Raw genomic sequence first — 16,647 nt, 5'->3', positions numbered from 1 at the left:
CGTGCTCTATGCCATCATGGGCAGAAATGGGGAACCTGTGGGCTCCCAGACGTTGCTGCACTCCGAGCCCTAGGCATCATGACCCGTGGTCAGGGATACTGGGAGCTGTAGCCCAGCAAATATCTGGAAGGCTGCAGGTTCCTCATCCTTGACCCTGGGCGAGAGAAGGTGTTGTGATGAGAGAGTTGGAAAGAGATCCTTGATAGGCCACTTAGTACACGGCCGTAAAAATTGCAAAATGCAATCAGTCACTCATCCCCCAAATCCATTAACAAACTGAGATCTGGTGACAGCAGGAGGGCTTAGCCACTTATTTATATTTATTTTGTTGACCTTTGCATTAACAAATTACAGTGCACATCATTAACCCAGAAGATTTTTGTTTAAAACTCCAAATTAGTCTTGCTTAGGCAAGGTAATCTCAAGATGGAAGATTGCTATTACGATGGGTTGGGCAACCCAATTGACTGCATAAGGTCAGCTGTGGAGAATTGCTCTTTTTACCTGTCCCTGGCTTAGGTTTGCTGATAGGGGGCTGCAGCAAATAGAGATAAGTCATCGTTGCTCCCTCCAGCCTGAAAACAACCTGAATTACAGCATTTGAATCAGTAGAATGAAAGTTTTCATACTTCCAAAACAGAAAAAAGGGTTGATTTTAGGGCTGTCCAGAAACACAAGAATTTGAAACTGATTAGAAACAATTTGCATGCCACCTAAACTTTTTAATGAGATAACAAAGACAGCTAACAATTTAATAAACAAGCGCTGCCAAGCTGTTAAAAGAGAAGGCCATCTTTTACATTTTCTTTTTCTTTCCCTGTTAGCTGTCACACACCTGTCAAAATAGCCTCAGATGCTCAGGCCAACTAATTAAAAGTGAGCCCAATCTGATTGATCACCTTCAATGACTATGTTTCAACTTACGAAATACCCATCAAATGTCAGAAATGGGATAGAGGAGCTCTAGTGGCTATTGCCCACCTCTAGATATTGAATTGGGGTTTTTTTTAAAAATAAAATGCTGCATTCCTTCTTCAGGGTCTTTACGCACACTTTGACATCACATTTCTAACCTTTTGCTTCAATTTGCTTGTTTTATTTTAGATCATTAACATAGCACTGGCTAAATGCATCACTGTGAATACGTCTAGCCTGACCTTTGAAACATGTGACGTTAATAACAAGGTAAGACTGTTTATTGCCTTCCTGTTGCATTTTTTCATATTGGAGGCCCAATATGGTTGCTTTTCTTTAATGCCCTTTTTGAAATTTCAACTTGGGAGGCTAATACTGGGCACAGTCTTCCTGCTGGGCTCAGAGCTAGGCTTCCCTCACTATCGGGAGATGCAAGAAGGCCCTTTTATAGTTACCGGAAGGCACAGATGATGGAGTGGAATCTGTAGCCCAGTCTCCAGTGAAGTCACAAACCAGTGGCACTGGTGAGTGGCACATAAGTGGCCTCTGGAAGCCAGATTATTCCCACTCCATTTCCTGCAGCTTCCAGGAAGTATAAAAGATATGTAATATTTTAATGGGGTTAGTTACTACTTTTTGCACTAATGGGTTGTTCCTAACAATCCAGTTCCTTTTTCCATTCATACCACTGCGAAGTGCCACGGGTGAGACACGTTTTCACCCACCAAACCAAAGGCAGGCTTTCATGCCTACCCTTCACCCGTAAATACAGGTAACAACAATATCAAACTGCAATATTAAAAATTAGTTGAAAACACAGTCTGATATTTATCCCAGGATTGTAGAGAACAGTCTCAGCAGCTCTACCCATTTCACAAGTTGCCTTTAGGTTAGTGTTAGAAGATATATAAGCCAGGCAGCAAAATAACTTCACAAACCAGGGTTACCATCACCAAAACGGAACGCCTAGTTGCCATTTTTGGGCAAGTCGTGTTTTTCAATATGACTTTTTGGTTCCTGGAAGTCATTCTGACTGTGCAGATAAAATATAATGGATAGGATTCTGCAGGATGTGTTCCAAGTGTGTGAAAACCATTCAGATCCAAGGATCCCCAGGCATGCATCTCCAGATGGCGGAGACATCAGGCCCCATCCTGCTTCCCAGGCATCTTCACTTGGTTTCAAGTAGCCAGTAGCCAGATGCAAAATGCACCTGGCGTATGGCGAATTTCGAAAGCTGCTTTAGATTGCCTGCATTTTGCATACTGAGGGATTCAGCTGCATACTGGAAAGGCCAATTTTAGTCATTTATTTTTTACTTGTATACCAGCCTCTCACAAAACATCAGGGAGGTGTACAGCAATGTAAAAAAAAAAGCCCATGTAAAATAAAAGCAGTACAGAACAATCACTGGCTACTGAATAAAATTTTAAGGAGCTGCATATTACTGTTACTAAAATTTATTTATCAAATCGCCTTCCATACTGGGTGTAAAATAATTTAAAACAGTTTAAAACACACACAAAAACCCAAATACATTTAAAATAAGTTTAAAGTCCTAAAAAGTGGACACCCATTTATCCATCTGAGAATGCCTGTTTGAACAAAAAGGGTCTTCAACTGTTTATGGAAAGTGCAGATATCGGACGCCTGTTGTGTAGGCCTGTTGGCATAAAAATGTCTTCCGAGCGGCACCTGAAAGCAGGGTTGAAATTGAGCGTGATAACCAACCACCGAAATTTAGCCTGCTACTAATTCTTTCCCATGCGCAGAACCAGAAGTTCAACTATACTTGGCTGAGATTGATCCAGCACGGAGACTCCTGTGTAGCAGTGACTGATGTGGAAGGGACACTGGGCCTGCACCCTTGCGATAAACGAAACAATAGCCTGAAATGGTTGCATAAATCACTGGTGGCTTTTCATCCAGAACTCGTAAGTGCAGCATTTGCAAAGGGCTCCTCCTCCTCCCTCCCAGCTCCCTTTGCTGTGGCCAAACTGGAACCGGTGCAAAACAAAGGGAGCCTTTTCTCTCATTTCCATTTGTATGGGGGCATGTGAGAGGCATTTGTCATTCAAGTAAAGAAAGGGTTTGTGCAGGCGTTAACTTTTAGCTATATTTGATGAATCGAAGGGCATTTTTTAGTTATTTCCATATGTTTATCCTTCCCTTCCGCCAAGGGGTTCGGGGTGGTCACATAGTTCTGTTTTATCAACCCATTCTCTCCTCACAACAGCCCTGTGAGGTAGGTTAGGCTGAGAGATGATGGCTGCAGTGAGTGAGCATTCTGGCAGAACATGGGTTTCTCTGGTCCTTAGCCCAACACGCTTAAGCCAGGGGTGACAGACCTGTTGGCTGTCAAGGGCTGCAGTCCACCAGGGTGGCACATTGTGGCAGTGGGAAAGACGGAAGCCAAAAGTGGACAGGACACGCCCTTTCCCCCCACCCTCTTTTTACACCAATTCTCTCCTTCTTCTACGCCTAGTAGCCTGGTACAGGCAGGGGTGTAGATTGCTTTTGTCAGTTGTCCAGATTTGCCACTTGCAGAAGGCTTTCCTCCTCTCCTTTGATCACTCCATTCATTTCCGCTCTCTCCCCCCCCCCCCTTTGCAATTTCCCCTCTGGACTCCCCCCACCTATATGAAATTAAGTTGAGGGCTGCATATGGCCCTCAGGTTGCTCACCTGTGCTCTAATCATGCAACCACGCAGGATGTAGCAAGCTTACATACTTCCAGGCCGTACAAACGAATCAATGTAGACAGGGTCGCGGGTGGCGCTGTGGCCTAAACCACTGAGCCTCTTGGACTTGCCGATCAGAAGGTTGGCGGTTCGAATCCCCACAACAGGGTGAGCTCCCGTTCCTCTGTCCCAGCTCCTGCCAACCTAGCAGTTTTAAAGCACGCCAGTGCAAGTAGATAAATAGGTACCACTGCGACGGGAAGTTAAACAGCGTCTCTGTGCACTCTGGTTTCCATCACAGTGTTCCGTTGTGCCAGACGTGGCCTGGAAAGCTGTCTGTGAACAAGAGCTAGCTCCCTCGGCCTGAAAGCGAGATGAGCACCGCACTGCACAGTCTCCTTTGACTGGACTTAACCGTCCAGGGTTCCTTTACCTTTATCTTTATATGTGTGAGTGTGTGAAAGAGAGAGAGAAAGAGAGACAACAGAAGGAATCATTGGAACTTTTTCGAGCAGGTGCGTTTCTTAAGCCCCAAGTCCACACCCAGTGTGGTGTAGTGGTTAAGAGCGGTAGTCATGTAATCTGGGGAACCGGGTTCGTGTCTCCGCTCCTCCACAAGCAGCTGCTGGGTGACCTTGGGCCAGTCACACTTCTTTGAAGCCTCTCAGCCCCACTCACCTCACAGAGTGTTTGTTGTGGGGGAGGAAGGGAAAGGAGATTGTTAGCCACTTTGAGACTCCTGAAGGGGAGTGAAAGGCGGGATATCAAATCCAAACTCTTCTTCTTCTTCTTCTGTTTCTCCACTGAGACATACGTGCAGGCCAATGAATTTGTGGGATTTCTCCAAAAGCTTCCTTGGGTCGCAAAATCACACGTCTTGAGGCAAAGGTCTGAAACCAGGTGGCTGTAAAAATAGCAGGTTGGATTCAGACTATAAGTGAGTCGTGCTGGAGTCCCATTGAAGTGACTAACTTAAGTCATGTTGATCTCAATGGGTGGGATTCAGTGTCTCCCCCTGTGTTTTGTTGTGTCCACAACCCACCACACTGGCAATGAAACAACATCCTCTGCTGCAGGTGAGGCAGTTGGGTAGTTTAGAAGTTGGAGAATAGGCTAGTTTAAGGGACTCAAGGGAAATGGTTGGGGGACTGTCCCCCTCCCCACGCCACCTGAGGCAATAACCTCACACTGCCCTGGGTGCTGGGGGTAGTTTTCTATTTTAAGACCTTAACTTTGCCTTACTAAGTACTGTGATTTCAGTTTCTCACAGATCTTCCTTCCAGGGTGGTCATCCATACATCATAGAAACACTTTGCAGTGATAAAGAATAGATTCTCTAAACTGTCCTGGTGCAAAAATCAATCTAATGACTGTATTTAAAACACGAACATGAAAATCGTTTGCAGCCTCCTCAGCTATAGCTTCTAGAAATAATTCTAAAGGCTTTTTTAAAAAAAAAAAAAGGGACCAAGGTAAATTAAAATGATTTTCCCTATCTGAAAGAAGCTGATTCTTAGCAGGTCCTTTCAAGACTTTGGGGTGGGGGCTGTTGAGAGGGAAGAATAGCAATTATAGGAGCTGATCGATAATCTTGTACAAGATCCTGACATTGTGACTCTTTCCATTTGTTCCTCCTTTGCCAATCTTGGTTCAAAACCTCCTAAAAAGTGAAAATACTCTTTTTTTTTTAGGCTAAGACATGAAAAAGCATATGAAAAATGAGCAGCCATTTAAGTTACCAGATAGCTTGTCAGGTACCACTGACATTCTTTGATCTACCTCTGAACTATGGGCCTTAAAACAGATTGGACCTTCCACAATATAGAAAGTTGTGTTTCCCTTCCTCTTCTTCTTCTTCTTCTTCTTCCTCTTGCTAAATTGTAATACCCAGTTCAGCACAATTGGATACGGGCAATTGCACCTGTACAAAACTAAGCCAGCAGCAAGTTTGAGCCGTACAATTTTATCCGCCAAGGTAAAAGATCAGATTAGTTTTTTTATGAAAGCTTTGGAGGGCAGGCTGGCCCTGTGGGAGCCTAAAGTTATTGCCGTCACTTGAAACCAAAAGATGGATTTATTTTCTACAAAGCTAAGGGCTGTCCTCTGCAGGCTCGTCTTGTACCGGCACTGTTCAGAATGAATAGAAATCGGCCACAGCACAGCCTGTTCTTTGGGGGTAATCAGGAAGCAAACCTGTACCTTTTGGAAGCTTTTGGTGTTCTCATTTGTACATTTCAGCTTACGCTGGAGTACAAAGAGGGGGATTTGAGCATACAGCTCCTATGTTCGTCAGTTCTGCCACAGGTACTCTGCAGTTGTACATGCATAGGCACCCCCAGGTGATCAGGACTCCCGATTGTACAGGGCTACTTACTGCATGACATTTCTATATGCGCACAGCTGTATGTGCATGGGTGCTCTTTTTCAGAAGTCCTGTGCAATGCATGAACGTCATGGGTGGAGCCAGTGCGGCGCAGTGATGTTCGCCCAGATCTGGCAGCTGAATATATATACACATGGAGCAATGCATGGAGTTTATTGATTGATTTATAGCCCATCTTCTCCTCCCAAGGAACTCCCAAGGCTGCATACATAGAATAATGGAATCGCAGAGTTGAGAGGGACCCGAGGGGTCATCTAGTCCAACCCCCTGCAATGCACGTATCTCAACCAAAGCATCCATAACTGGTGGCCACCCAATCTCTGCTTAAAAACCTCCAGTGAAGGAGGTTGGACCCTCCAAGGATTCTCCTCTACTCTTGTAATCTCCACAACAACCCTGTGACGTAGTGTAATGGTTCTAGGGATTGCTCGTGCGTAAGTTGCCTTTACTCCTGGCTAGGTTGCATGGTTGAACCCTTTCTGTCAGGACAGCCTCAAGTTCCGTGGCTGCCTCAGTCGCTGGCAGAATCCGTCAGTGGGCGTTTCTTAAACCGCTTCCAGCATAAAAGCTGTTTGACGCCCAGTCTCCTCCCCCGTTGCCTGCACGAAAGTTTTCTGCGCAAGGTGGGTGTGGGCAATGGAGTACTCATGCCCTCTCCGCTGGTCTCTTGCGAAGAGTCCTGGAGCCACCTCGCCGATTCCTCCATCTCCTCCCCTTTCCCACTGGTGTTACGCTGATTGCCTTCCCCAGCGGATGGGCTATCCCTCCTTCTACTAGGACCCTCTCCACCATCGTCCGGGAGCCTCCTCTCCGCCTCACGCTCTGATGGCAGTTCCCTGACACGTAGCTTAGGCTAAGAGGCAATGCCTGGGTCAAGGTCACCCAGTGAGCCTCATTTGAACCCTGGTCTTCCTTCCAGGTCCTAGCTCGACACTCCAACCACTAAGCCGCACTTGCATGAGGGTCCATGAACTGGGTTTTTTAAATTGCCACCACTATCATCACATTAATAGTAATAATTCATTATTTATACCCCGCCCATCTGGCTGGGTTTGTCTAGCCGCACTGGGCGGCTCCCAACAGAATAGTAAAAATAGAATCAAACAGTTAAAACCTCCCTAAACATTACCGCCCATGCAATCCGCATGGGCATCCTTGTGTGAAATGAATGGAGGCTGTTCGAGAGCACTGGTGGAACTGCTCAAATTGATTTCATTGGAACAACACAACTTCATGGTGGATGGTGCTTTGTGGTCCTAGGCTTCCAAAACAGCAGGCAATGCAACAGAGCTGAGTTGAAGATGGCAAATCTAAAAGCAGGTGTGAAAACTAAGAACCAGAGCCACTTGATGCACATTTTTTGTTTAACCCTTCCACTCTCAAAAACCAGGAATGGGCTTTTGGTGGCCTGCATACGGTCACATCCCAGTGTGCATTTGTTGGCACAACTACAGCGCTATTCCTAAAGGATATATTAGCCTCGAGGTTTCCTTAAATGGGTTGTTCCTTAATGCTTTGTACAGTGGAACCTCAGGTTAAGAACTTAATTCGTTCTGGAGGTCCATTCTTAACCTGAAGCACCACTTTAGCTAATGGGGCCTCCCGCTGCCACTGTGCCACCGCCGCACAATTTCTGTTTTTATCCTGAAGCAAAGTTCTTAACCTGAGGTACTATTTCCTGGGTTAGCGGAGTCTGTAACCTGAATCGTCTGTAACCCGAGTCACCACTGTATTTACTTAAGTACAGTAGTGAAGTGAATAGAACCTGTAGACATTTTTGGAATCTATAGAGGGTGTTTTCCAGTAAACAAACAAAGGTCTTTTGAGAGAGCAGATCCAAAGATTGAAATCATGGGAATTTTTCCTGGGTTTCTACCAAATGTCAGCTCTTCAAGAATATTCTGTCATTGCTAAGACAGCTATGTACTGAAGATGGCATATTGACATAATCTCATTTCCCCCCCAATCAACTATATTCATGACTAGATAGAAATCAAATAGAAAAGAACTTTCCCAGCTAAAAACGTATTGTGGAGTGTGTCCATTGTACTATAGGCTTTCCCTCCCCTAAAAGAGCCTTTGTCATTAATTCGTTAACAAGATTACCATTTTATGATTTGTTACTCTGCACTAAGGTAGCAAAAGGAAACAGCTCTGGACAAATCCACAGAGCAGTTTACTTTGCTTTTTGATCAGTGTAGTGTTTGCTGTCTCTGCTTTCAGATAATGGCTGTAGCTTCCTCTGTACTAAAACACAGAACTCCATGGGCACAAAACTCCTATCCTGTGGACTCCACCCACATCAGCTTCTCATGACGGGCTTTATTAAACCAAAAAGGCTAATTGGACAGCGTCTGAACGATTTAGAGCAACAGAACAATCTGGCCATTATAAAGAAATTCTGTCCTTGGTATGCCTCCCCCCCCCCCCCCTTCTCAGTTTGATTCCCTGGCACCATATTTGTATAAATTAACTATCCCAAAATACAGGTGTGCCTTCACACTGGCCAGATTGGATGTGATGCCCTCTGCTGTACTTGAGGGCAGATACCAAAAGATTCCAACTGAGAAACAACCTGTGGAGATGGTAATCTGGAAACAGTGGCTCATGTCCTCCTGTTCTGTCCCCTTTATAAAGATCTGAGGAATGAGATCATTACCCCACTCTTACTTAGCATCCCAGGCCGCCCATTTGAGGCCACATTGTTCTTTCTTTAACAGATCAAAATGATCAGACAACAGCAAAGGTTGCTAGGTTTATCGAGGGTGCAGTGAGATTAAGGGCCACTATCTGAACGATAATCTTGGCCCTTTGACTGCCCTTTTTACCCATTGCTGTCTTTTTTATTTGTATATATTTTATTTGTATATATTGCTTGTTTTATGTTGCTATGGCCGTTGGCTAATGCGAATAAAGTTTATCTACTACTCCCATGGGCACAAGTAGGATGAAACTTTAGCATGAATCTACCATGATGCACACTTACTGAAACAATACGTAAACCAAAATGCAGCTATCCTTTGCAATTTGCACTTCTCTGAATTGTGCAATGCAGTTCTCCAACAGCAACAGAAAATGCGCACAAAGATGCATACGTTAGGGTAAACTGTGCTTTAAAATGCAGGTATTAGTGAAAATAACATTAAAATGCATTATATTAGCAAAAATTGCAAACAATGTGTATTGAGCAAAATTATATACAAATGTGTGTCTGTTATGAGAAACGTGAACAAAAACGCTGGCATATTTTTGTGAGCGCTTTAAAAAAAATCTCAGACTGATGCAGAAATGTGGGAAACTGAAGGCTGGAAAAACAAGAAACCCAAATTGACAAATTTGTCCCTGATTGCAGGCAGAATGAACCATGAAAGTTATGCCTAACAAGGAACGAACAGCTCTTGCTGACTTGTGTATTCTTCTGCATTTTGCCAGTCATGTGTAGTTTAAAGACACATGATGCAACATCATCAAGTTAAAAAAATCCCCTGCCCTTTGCAAGGAGCAGCCAGTAGAGTTGATCAGAGGTAGAGAAAACACTGAGCGCAATTGCATTATAATACCAGCATGTGTTGACCAATCCTGTAGTACTGTACTGGCTGATACCTGGACATGTGAACTGACTCATTGATGAATGTTTTACCTGAAGAGCTCTGTCTCTGATGTCAGATATACAGTGGCTGATTCACACATGAAAATCCATCGTTAGGTATTGCCGTCATCACATATGCATGTGTAAACCAAAGGCTATGATACTGGGTATACTACTGTCATCTAAGAAAAAGAGTAAATTTTGTAAATGTCTGAAAACACACAGATACACCACTGAAGTGTGACTATCAATATTCACGTTTAAGTGTCTGGAAAATGGGCAAATGCCTGTTGTATAATTTTAGGCAATTCAGCTAGCATTTTCAGCGTTGTGAACATCAACATTCACCAGATTGTGAATAATCGCTATAGCATATATGTCAAGATACAGTGGTGCCCCGCAAGATGAATGCCTCGCAAGACGGAAAACCCACTAGATGAAAGGGTTTTCCGGTTTGGAGGTGCTTCGCAACACGAATTTCCTATGGGCTTGCTTCGCAAGACGAAAATGTTTTGCGAGTTCCTGCATTTTTTTTCGCTCCCCACCCCCCTTTTTCTAAGGCACTAAGCTGCTAATAGCCTTTAAGCAGCTAATCCGCTAATCCCTTAAACCTTTAATAGCCGCTAATAGCGCTAATCCGCTAATGGGGTTGCTTCGCAAGACGAAAAAACTGCTAGACGAAGAGACTCGCGGAACGGATTCTTTTCGTCTTGCGAGGCACCACTGTAATAGTATTTCTATCACCTACCCCCCCCCCAACAATACATTTTCATTTTTTACGATGTGCTGTTTCGATCAAATGATGCTTCAAAATATTAACCTGCATTTCTCAAAATTCAGCCTAGAGCAGCCTTCAGTATAACGGTACTCTGCCTCATTAAAGATAGCTAAATGCAAAACAACCAGAATAGGATCCCCGCTCATTCAAAACTTCTCACGATTTCATAATCCAGTTCTGTATCCCAGCCCTTTGGATTTAATTAACAAATTACCCAATCCACTTCCTATCATGGTATGTGTCTGTCTACTTCATCAGCTGAGACATAATGCGATATGAAAGGCAGGCTCTCCTGCCATAAGTCATCCTATATTGCAAATGCCATCTGGGATGATTTCCTTTGCAGGGTAATTGTCATTCAGGCAGCAAGAGTTCTGCTCGTTGCATTTTCAAAGAATTGGAAAGCCATGTGGCACAGAGGGTGCAGCCAAGTTGCGGTTTGAGAACAGGTGGAAATATTGAGCACTGTCCAACATCCCCATTCAGCTTATAAATGCATACCAGCCTCCGCCAACCTGGTGTCTTCCAGATGGTATCAGCCAACGGTTGGTTGTTGAAGGATCAATAATACATATTGAGTAGAAGCAGCTAGGGCGGTCCTTCCCTAGTCCCATGTAAAAATAAAATAAAATAAAATAAACCTTTATTGTCACTACACCACCTGTGTACAGTGAAATTAAATTAAATAGCAGTTTATCAGTTTGCTACTTGCAGCCCATTGCCCATACCTTCTCTCTCTCCCTCTCTTTCCAGATGGATCACATTGTCTCAGAACACCTTCCTCGGGCCACGTGTTTGGAAGTGGATCGGTCTCAGAAAGCCCTGAGGGCCGGCGTTTGTTCTTCCTCCAATCTTTATCAGAAGTGGCAGTTTGGAAATTATTATGCTGCCTGAAGAGGAAGACGAGCAAACCGGACAGAAGAGTCGCTTTGTAATCCGATGAATTTGAAAGCGGCAGCTGTGGAACTTCCGATAGCAGCGAGCGATAAACTCCGATCTCCCTCCCAAACCGCAGTCGGAACCCGACACTTTAGAAGAAGCATATGGCCAGATCAGAAGATGGAGCGAGAGCGCGGCTGGTTTGATGCAGCTTAATGACACACGGCCGGCACGTTGGCAGGGGAGGAAATCACCAGGGGAAAAAAATACCAAACTTCTTCCTGCCTTAGAGAGTTTACCTGCTTGGCAATGTTACATTTCTGGTTTGTTTTTGTTTTTTTGTGTTTTTTTTTACGGGAGCATTACGGAGATTCCACTTCACAAGTTTCACTCTTCTCCCTATTTCAAAAAATCTTTTGGAAACCTTGAGATTCATATATCTCAAATCTGCATCCCAAAATGTGTGGCCTGTGAGTATAGAAGTTGACAGCTGTCAAATTTGATTGGTAGTGGCTGCCAGGTGAATGGCCAGGCTGCACTTTGAGGTCGTGGCAAAAGTCTGACTTTATTACGTGTGTGGAGGTGGCAGGAGTTTGAAAATGTCTTACGGGGCAAGCCCTCTTGCTGTCACTTCTAAGAAGCTTTGGGGACAAACTCGGGCTAAAACAGTCCAGATTGGAGAGATCAGATGCACAGTCTATAAGCTCTTAAGTGGCACAGTCCAGCAACAGATTCAGCATATGTGCACAGTAGGGATTTTCAGGTGCCTTCCTTTTTTTCACATCTAGTCTATGCGCATGGGGGAAAGTGCGACTTCGCCCTGACCAGCAAGCCAATGCGCTCCAGTGATACATTTCATAAACAAATTCCCAACCTGTACTCAGAGGGATGCCAAAAAAAGAGTTCCCATGTGTCCTTCTGATCCGAGGAGCTGTCTTGTGTATGCGCCCCTTCAGAGAAATTCCACTGAACATGTGAATGTCAGCATTTAGACCAGTGGGTCATGGCCCTGCATCTCCCTCCTCATGTAGGCTATCTTGGGTATTGTTGGAGAATGACAGCCATTGTTAAGTCGCTTCTGTAACTTCGCGGGCCTGAGCCCTCAAACCATTTATTTCAGAGCAGTGCCCTCTGAGCAACTTGAAAGGTAACTGCTGAAGGAACACATAAACTTCAGATGGCCATAGTCTTCAGGAGCCACAAAGGCAGTGGGGCTACTCTGGAGTAAGAAGCGTTCTTTGCCTCGGAGCATTGCCCTGAAGCTGTACCTCACAATACAAGCTTTGATGACAGCCGAGCTTTCATCATCCGTGATGTTTACAGCCTTTTACAAGTCTGTTTTATGTCCAAGAGAGCCTCTGTATAATGTTGCCGCGACATCGCATATCAGCACTGACAATGTTTGGCAAGCTGAACCTGCCAAAATATTGATTTGCCTAACAGACTTCACAGTCAGCTTCATTCCCAACTGTCTTTCTGAGTCTCTCCTCCCCACCCCCCAGCACCCTCCAGTATTGTTGCCCTGTAGTTGCCATCAGAAAAATTACACAGATGTTGTCTGAACACTCATGTTTTATCAAGAGCATGAATTTCATTGCATTCTGTGCGCTGACATTCCATCATTTGTCATTTAGCAGGCACGGAGTGGCCATATGTCACAGTCACATTGCATTTCCCCTCGTGCCATTTGCAAAACGTTCGCGTCCACCCTGGCTTCGCTTATTCTTTTAAAAAGCATATTGGGTGAACCTTCTGGACTCTCGACACACACAAAAATCTACAACATTGAGTACTGGGGAACACTGCCCAAATAGGCATTTCTTGCAGGAACAACAACCACACCAAGCTATATATTTAAAAATCATAATTATATTTCGGGCTCCTGGAACCCAAAACCTAAGAACATGTTCCCAAAGCATTCCTCCATCCTGATATCCCCAGACAGAAAACCATTGCAACTTCCAAAGATGCAGATGGTTTCAACGATGCAGATGGAAATGACTTCGAATAAAGAGTGTCCGCCATTTACATTGGACCCGATTTCGTGGCTAGAGCAAGTCTTTTACAGGTAGGCCTCTGCCGTCGCCTGTTTTGCAGCCATGCACAGCCTTGACTTGCTTGGTTCTGGAAGGTGGGAAAGACACTCCGCTATAGATTTTCAAACTTTTTAAAAATAAAAATGCTGTATTTGCAAGCAATAACATGGGTGCAAAAAGCTAGGAACCCAATACTCGCTGGTTGCTAGATTGCAGAAGAAGGCAGGAAGCGTATGGCGGGGAGGGGTTAGGAGAAAACAGATGAATAAACACTGCTATTTTGACACAGGAATAGTATGTGTTGGGGAGGGGGGGAGGAATAAGTGAAATGTTCTGCTGTGTAATACTTGTCTGTCCATACTACTACCATCAACCCAGTATCTGGGCTAGCACTGCCGGCTTTAATAATACACTCCAAAGAGGTGATTAGTGCTTGATCATCAGCTCATTCAGCTGCACACCCAGCCTCAATCCAGTCTGAATCCCCACTGAAATTTCAATGCAATTGCTCCTTCTGTTCCAGTAGAACTTAAGCTCAGCTAATTTTTCTCTGGACTGGGCTGCGTTTCCCACCCCATTGCCAATAGTCACATGTGCAATGCAGTACAGCATCCACCCATTTGTGGGTTTTTTCAGAAAAGGAGCATGCCAAAGCTTCTTCCATGCACCACTTTCCCAGTAGCTCGGTGTGTGTGTGAAGCCATCTTGAGATGAAAGAGTCCCATCTTCTTAAGATAAGGAGCGTCCTGTTATTTAAAGGATAGTACTTAGCTGAACTAAGATGGTAATGAGCAGGGCAAGGCAGCATAGCTGTGCTCCTCTTTCCTCTCCGCCTACATGACCTTCAAGGAAATTACTACCTAACCACTTAAGGAAACTTGAACATTACTCTTACATTGCTGGAGCAGCACAAGGAGGTGCATTAGTGACCAAAATCTGACCCTACCAGTCGTTTTAGCATTTTATATACTGTCATAAATTTGATCCAGATGTAATTTAATGATGGATCCTGTATATGTTTCATTCTCAAAGTTAAATTTAATTTGCTTGATTTTGTTATTGGGGGTTGGGAGGAAGGAACCTCAATTTGCATCCAATGAGGAAAAAAAGCCTTGTGCAATGACTTTGAATGCACTTGTCCACTGTGAATTTTAACTATGTGCTATGCAATGTATATAGCTCAGAGATGAACTCACATTGATAAATGAACTAAAAGAGTGGTGACTTAATTCATTTTTTTAATTAAAAAAAAAGCTGTATATATATTTTAAAAATGTGAGCTGATGCCTTTTATATAATAGAATTTGTGGGTTTTAAAATATATATGTAATTAGTTCCTTCCTGTCTAGCGTTCGTATTGTACCCTTATCTGTAGGTAGCAGTAATGCGCTCACCTGGTGGTTTTTTTGTTTGTTTTTTAAACATAGCTTTTATGCATTTCAGACAAAAAATGTTATTTACACATGGGAAATTCTTATTAAAAATCTGACATAATTTTTTACAAACATTGTCTCACTGCATCTGTCAACTGTTTTACTTTAATAGCAGTGGAATCCGCATAAGCCTGGAATCTGCTAAGGTAAGCCCAATACAGAAAGCCCATTTTTAAACTTTTGAATTACAGTGGTACCTCGGGTTACATACGCTTCAGGTTACAGACTCTGCTAACCCAGAAATAGTGCCTCGGGTTAAGAACTTTGCTTCAGGATGAGAACAGAAATTGTGCTCCGGCGGCGCGGCGGCAGCAGGAGGCCCCATTAGCTAAAGTGGTGCTTCAGGTTAAGAACAGTTTCGGGTTAAGAACGGACCTTCAGAATGAGCTACGTACACATAAAAACCCTCTGCACTGAGAACATTCTTGGCAACCCTGACCATCACATTGCTACCCATAAGGACTACAACCTTGTCCAGATTGCCCAGATGGCAGTTGCCACTATGTGTTTGCGTATGTTTCTCTCAGGGAGGTTCCTATGTCTTAATAAGTGCATGACAGACATAAATTCAACAGGTCCAGCTTTCCTATGTAAAAGCAAAATCTGCAAATTCACTTTTAGGGGGAGGCTGTGTCAAACTAAATCATTTAAAAAAAAAAACATTTATCAGGAACATTTCATGAGCTATGCTTTAATTTTCTCTCAAATATTTAACCCAAAGAGGGTTTTGTAAAAATAAAAATGAGATTCCCCCCCCCGCCCCCCGTTTCTAGTTAAATCAGAATTACACACATCCTTGTTCACACTACAATCCCAGAAGGAATTAGGTTTTGAATATGAAATGTCCAGGATTTGTCTTTTATCTTCTGGGAGGGCGTTCATAACAAAAGCCATACTACTATAACTCGGGAAGAGGAGACATCCTTTGAATGAACACAGACCAGAGGGCAAATAAACAACTTCCATTGGCACAATGAGGTTAGTGTTTGGTTTGTACAATGCAGAACTGTCTTTCCCCCTCCCAGTTAGAAAATAAAGAATGGCCTTGTATAATGAACAACAAAAAAATCTCAAACAATATTTGATCCTGCCAGAAATGTGAAACATCAAAGAACTCTTTAGTACTGCAGTAACATAAGCTCCCAGTTCCAGACCCTCACAGATTTCACTGCAACCCAGGCTTCCCTGCCCCATACCCCTTTCTTTTTTTACAGAAGGGAGAAGTGACTGCAAGGAAAATCTGGAAGGGAAAGGGGTTAAGCACCACCACTGCCCTTACCCTTCCTCTGCTCCTGATTTCAGTTCCCAGTGGCTTTTTCCCTAATTAAATTCTGAATATTTAATTTTAATATTAGAAAGGGGCAGTCCAGAGAACTCCAGATGATCTGCCATTAATATTTTGCAGGGTTTTTTAAAAAAATTTAAAAGTATTTATAAAGCCCTTAATATAAGTGGTACAGGGCCCAATCTTATGATCAAGGAAAGCCTGCACACAATACATTTTTTTGCAAGACATATGAAGCAAATAGTTGGTGCTGCTTCTTGTATGGAAGCGGGGAGGACATTCTCCAAAGAGCAGCAAAAAATGCCTTGTTTTCAGGTCACTGTCCTGTGATATTCTTTAAAGTGCGGTGCCATGAATAAAAACCCCTGAACTTACAGGTCTAATATAGGGGCAGGCAGTGATTCACAAAACTTTTGACTAGTAACTATTCTGCAACCAGTGCGATTCTCTCAAGCACAGCTATAAATATGTTTGCATCTTGGCTCTCCACTCCGCAACTTGGCCACGGTGTTCTGCACTAGCTGCAGTTTCTGTACCAGTTTCAAGGGAAGCTCAACATAGAGCTTGTTACAGTAGTCCAGTTGAGATGTTACCATCACATGACTCATAATAGCCAATACATCCCTGTCCGGGAAAGGGCGTAGCTGGCATACCAACTGAAATTGATA

At 43.7% G+C, this 16,647-nt stretch overlaps 1 protein-coding gene across 1 annotated transcript in view; it reads left to right on the top strand.

The window, feature by feature from the left end:
- The window catches only part of GALNT5 (polypeptide N-acetylgalactosaminyltransferase 5), a 35,712-nt gene extending 20,946 nt beyond the window's left edge, over positions 1 to 14,766 (top strand). Inside the window, exons 8-10 of the mRNA XM_083407648.1 lie at positions 1,105 to 1,185; positions 2,688 to 2,849; positions 11,100 to 14,766. Of these exons, the coding sequence (XP_083263774.1) occupies positions 1,105 to 1,185; positions 2,688 to 2,849; positions 11,100 to 11,240 (384 nt within the window). The 3' untranslated portion in view covers positions 11,241 to 14,766. The remainder of the gene's footprint in view (positions 1 to 1,104; positions 1,186 to 2,687; positions 2,850 to 11,099) is intronic.
- Positions 14,767 to 16,647: the final 1,881 nt, after the last annotated feature.

This window comes from Podarcis tiliguerta, assembly GCF_965153285.1.
Source record: "Podarcis tiliguerta genome assembly, chromosome: 1".
Taxonomy (NCBI): domain Eukaryota; kingdom Metazoa; phylum Chordata; class Lepidosauria; order Squamata; family Lacertidae; genus Podarcis; species Podarcis tiliguerta.
Note: the sequence above shows the minus strand (reverse complement) of the source record. Positions and strands in the feature narration are given on the sequence as shown.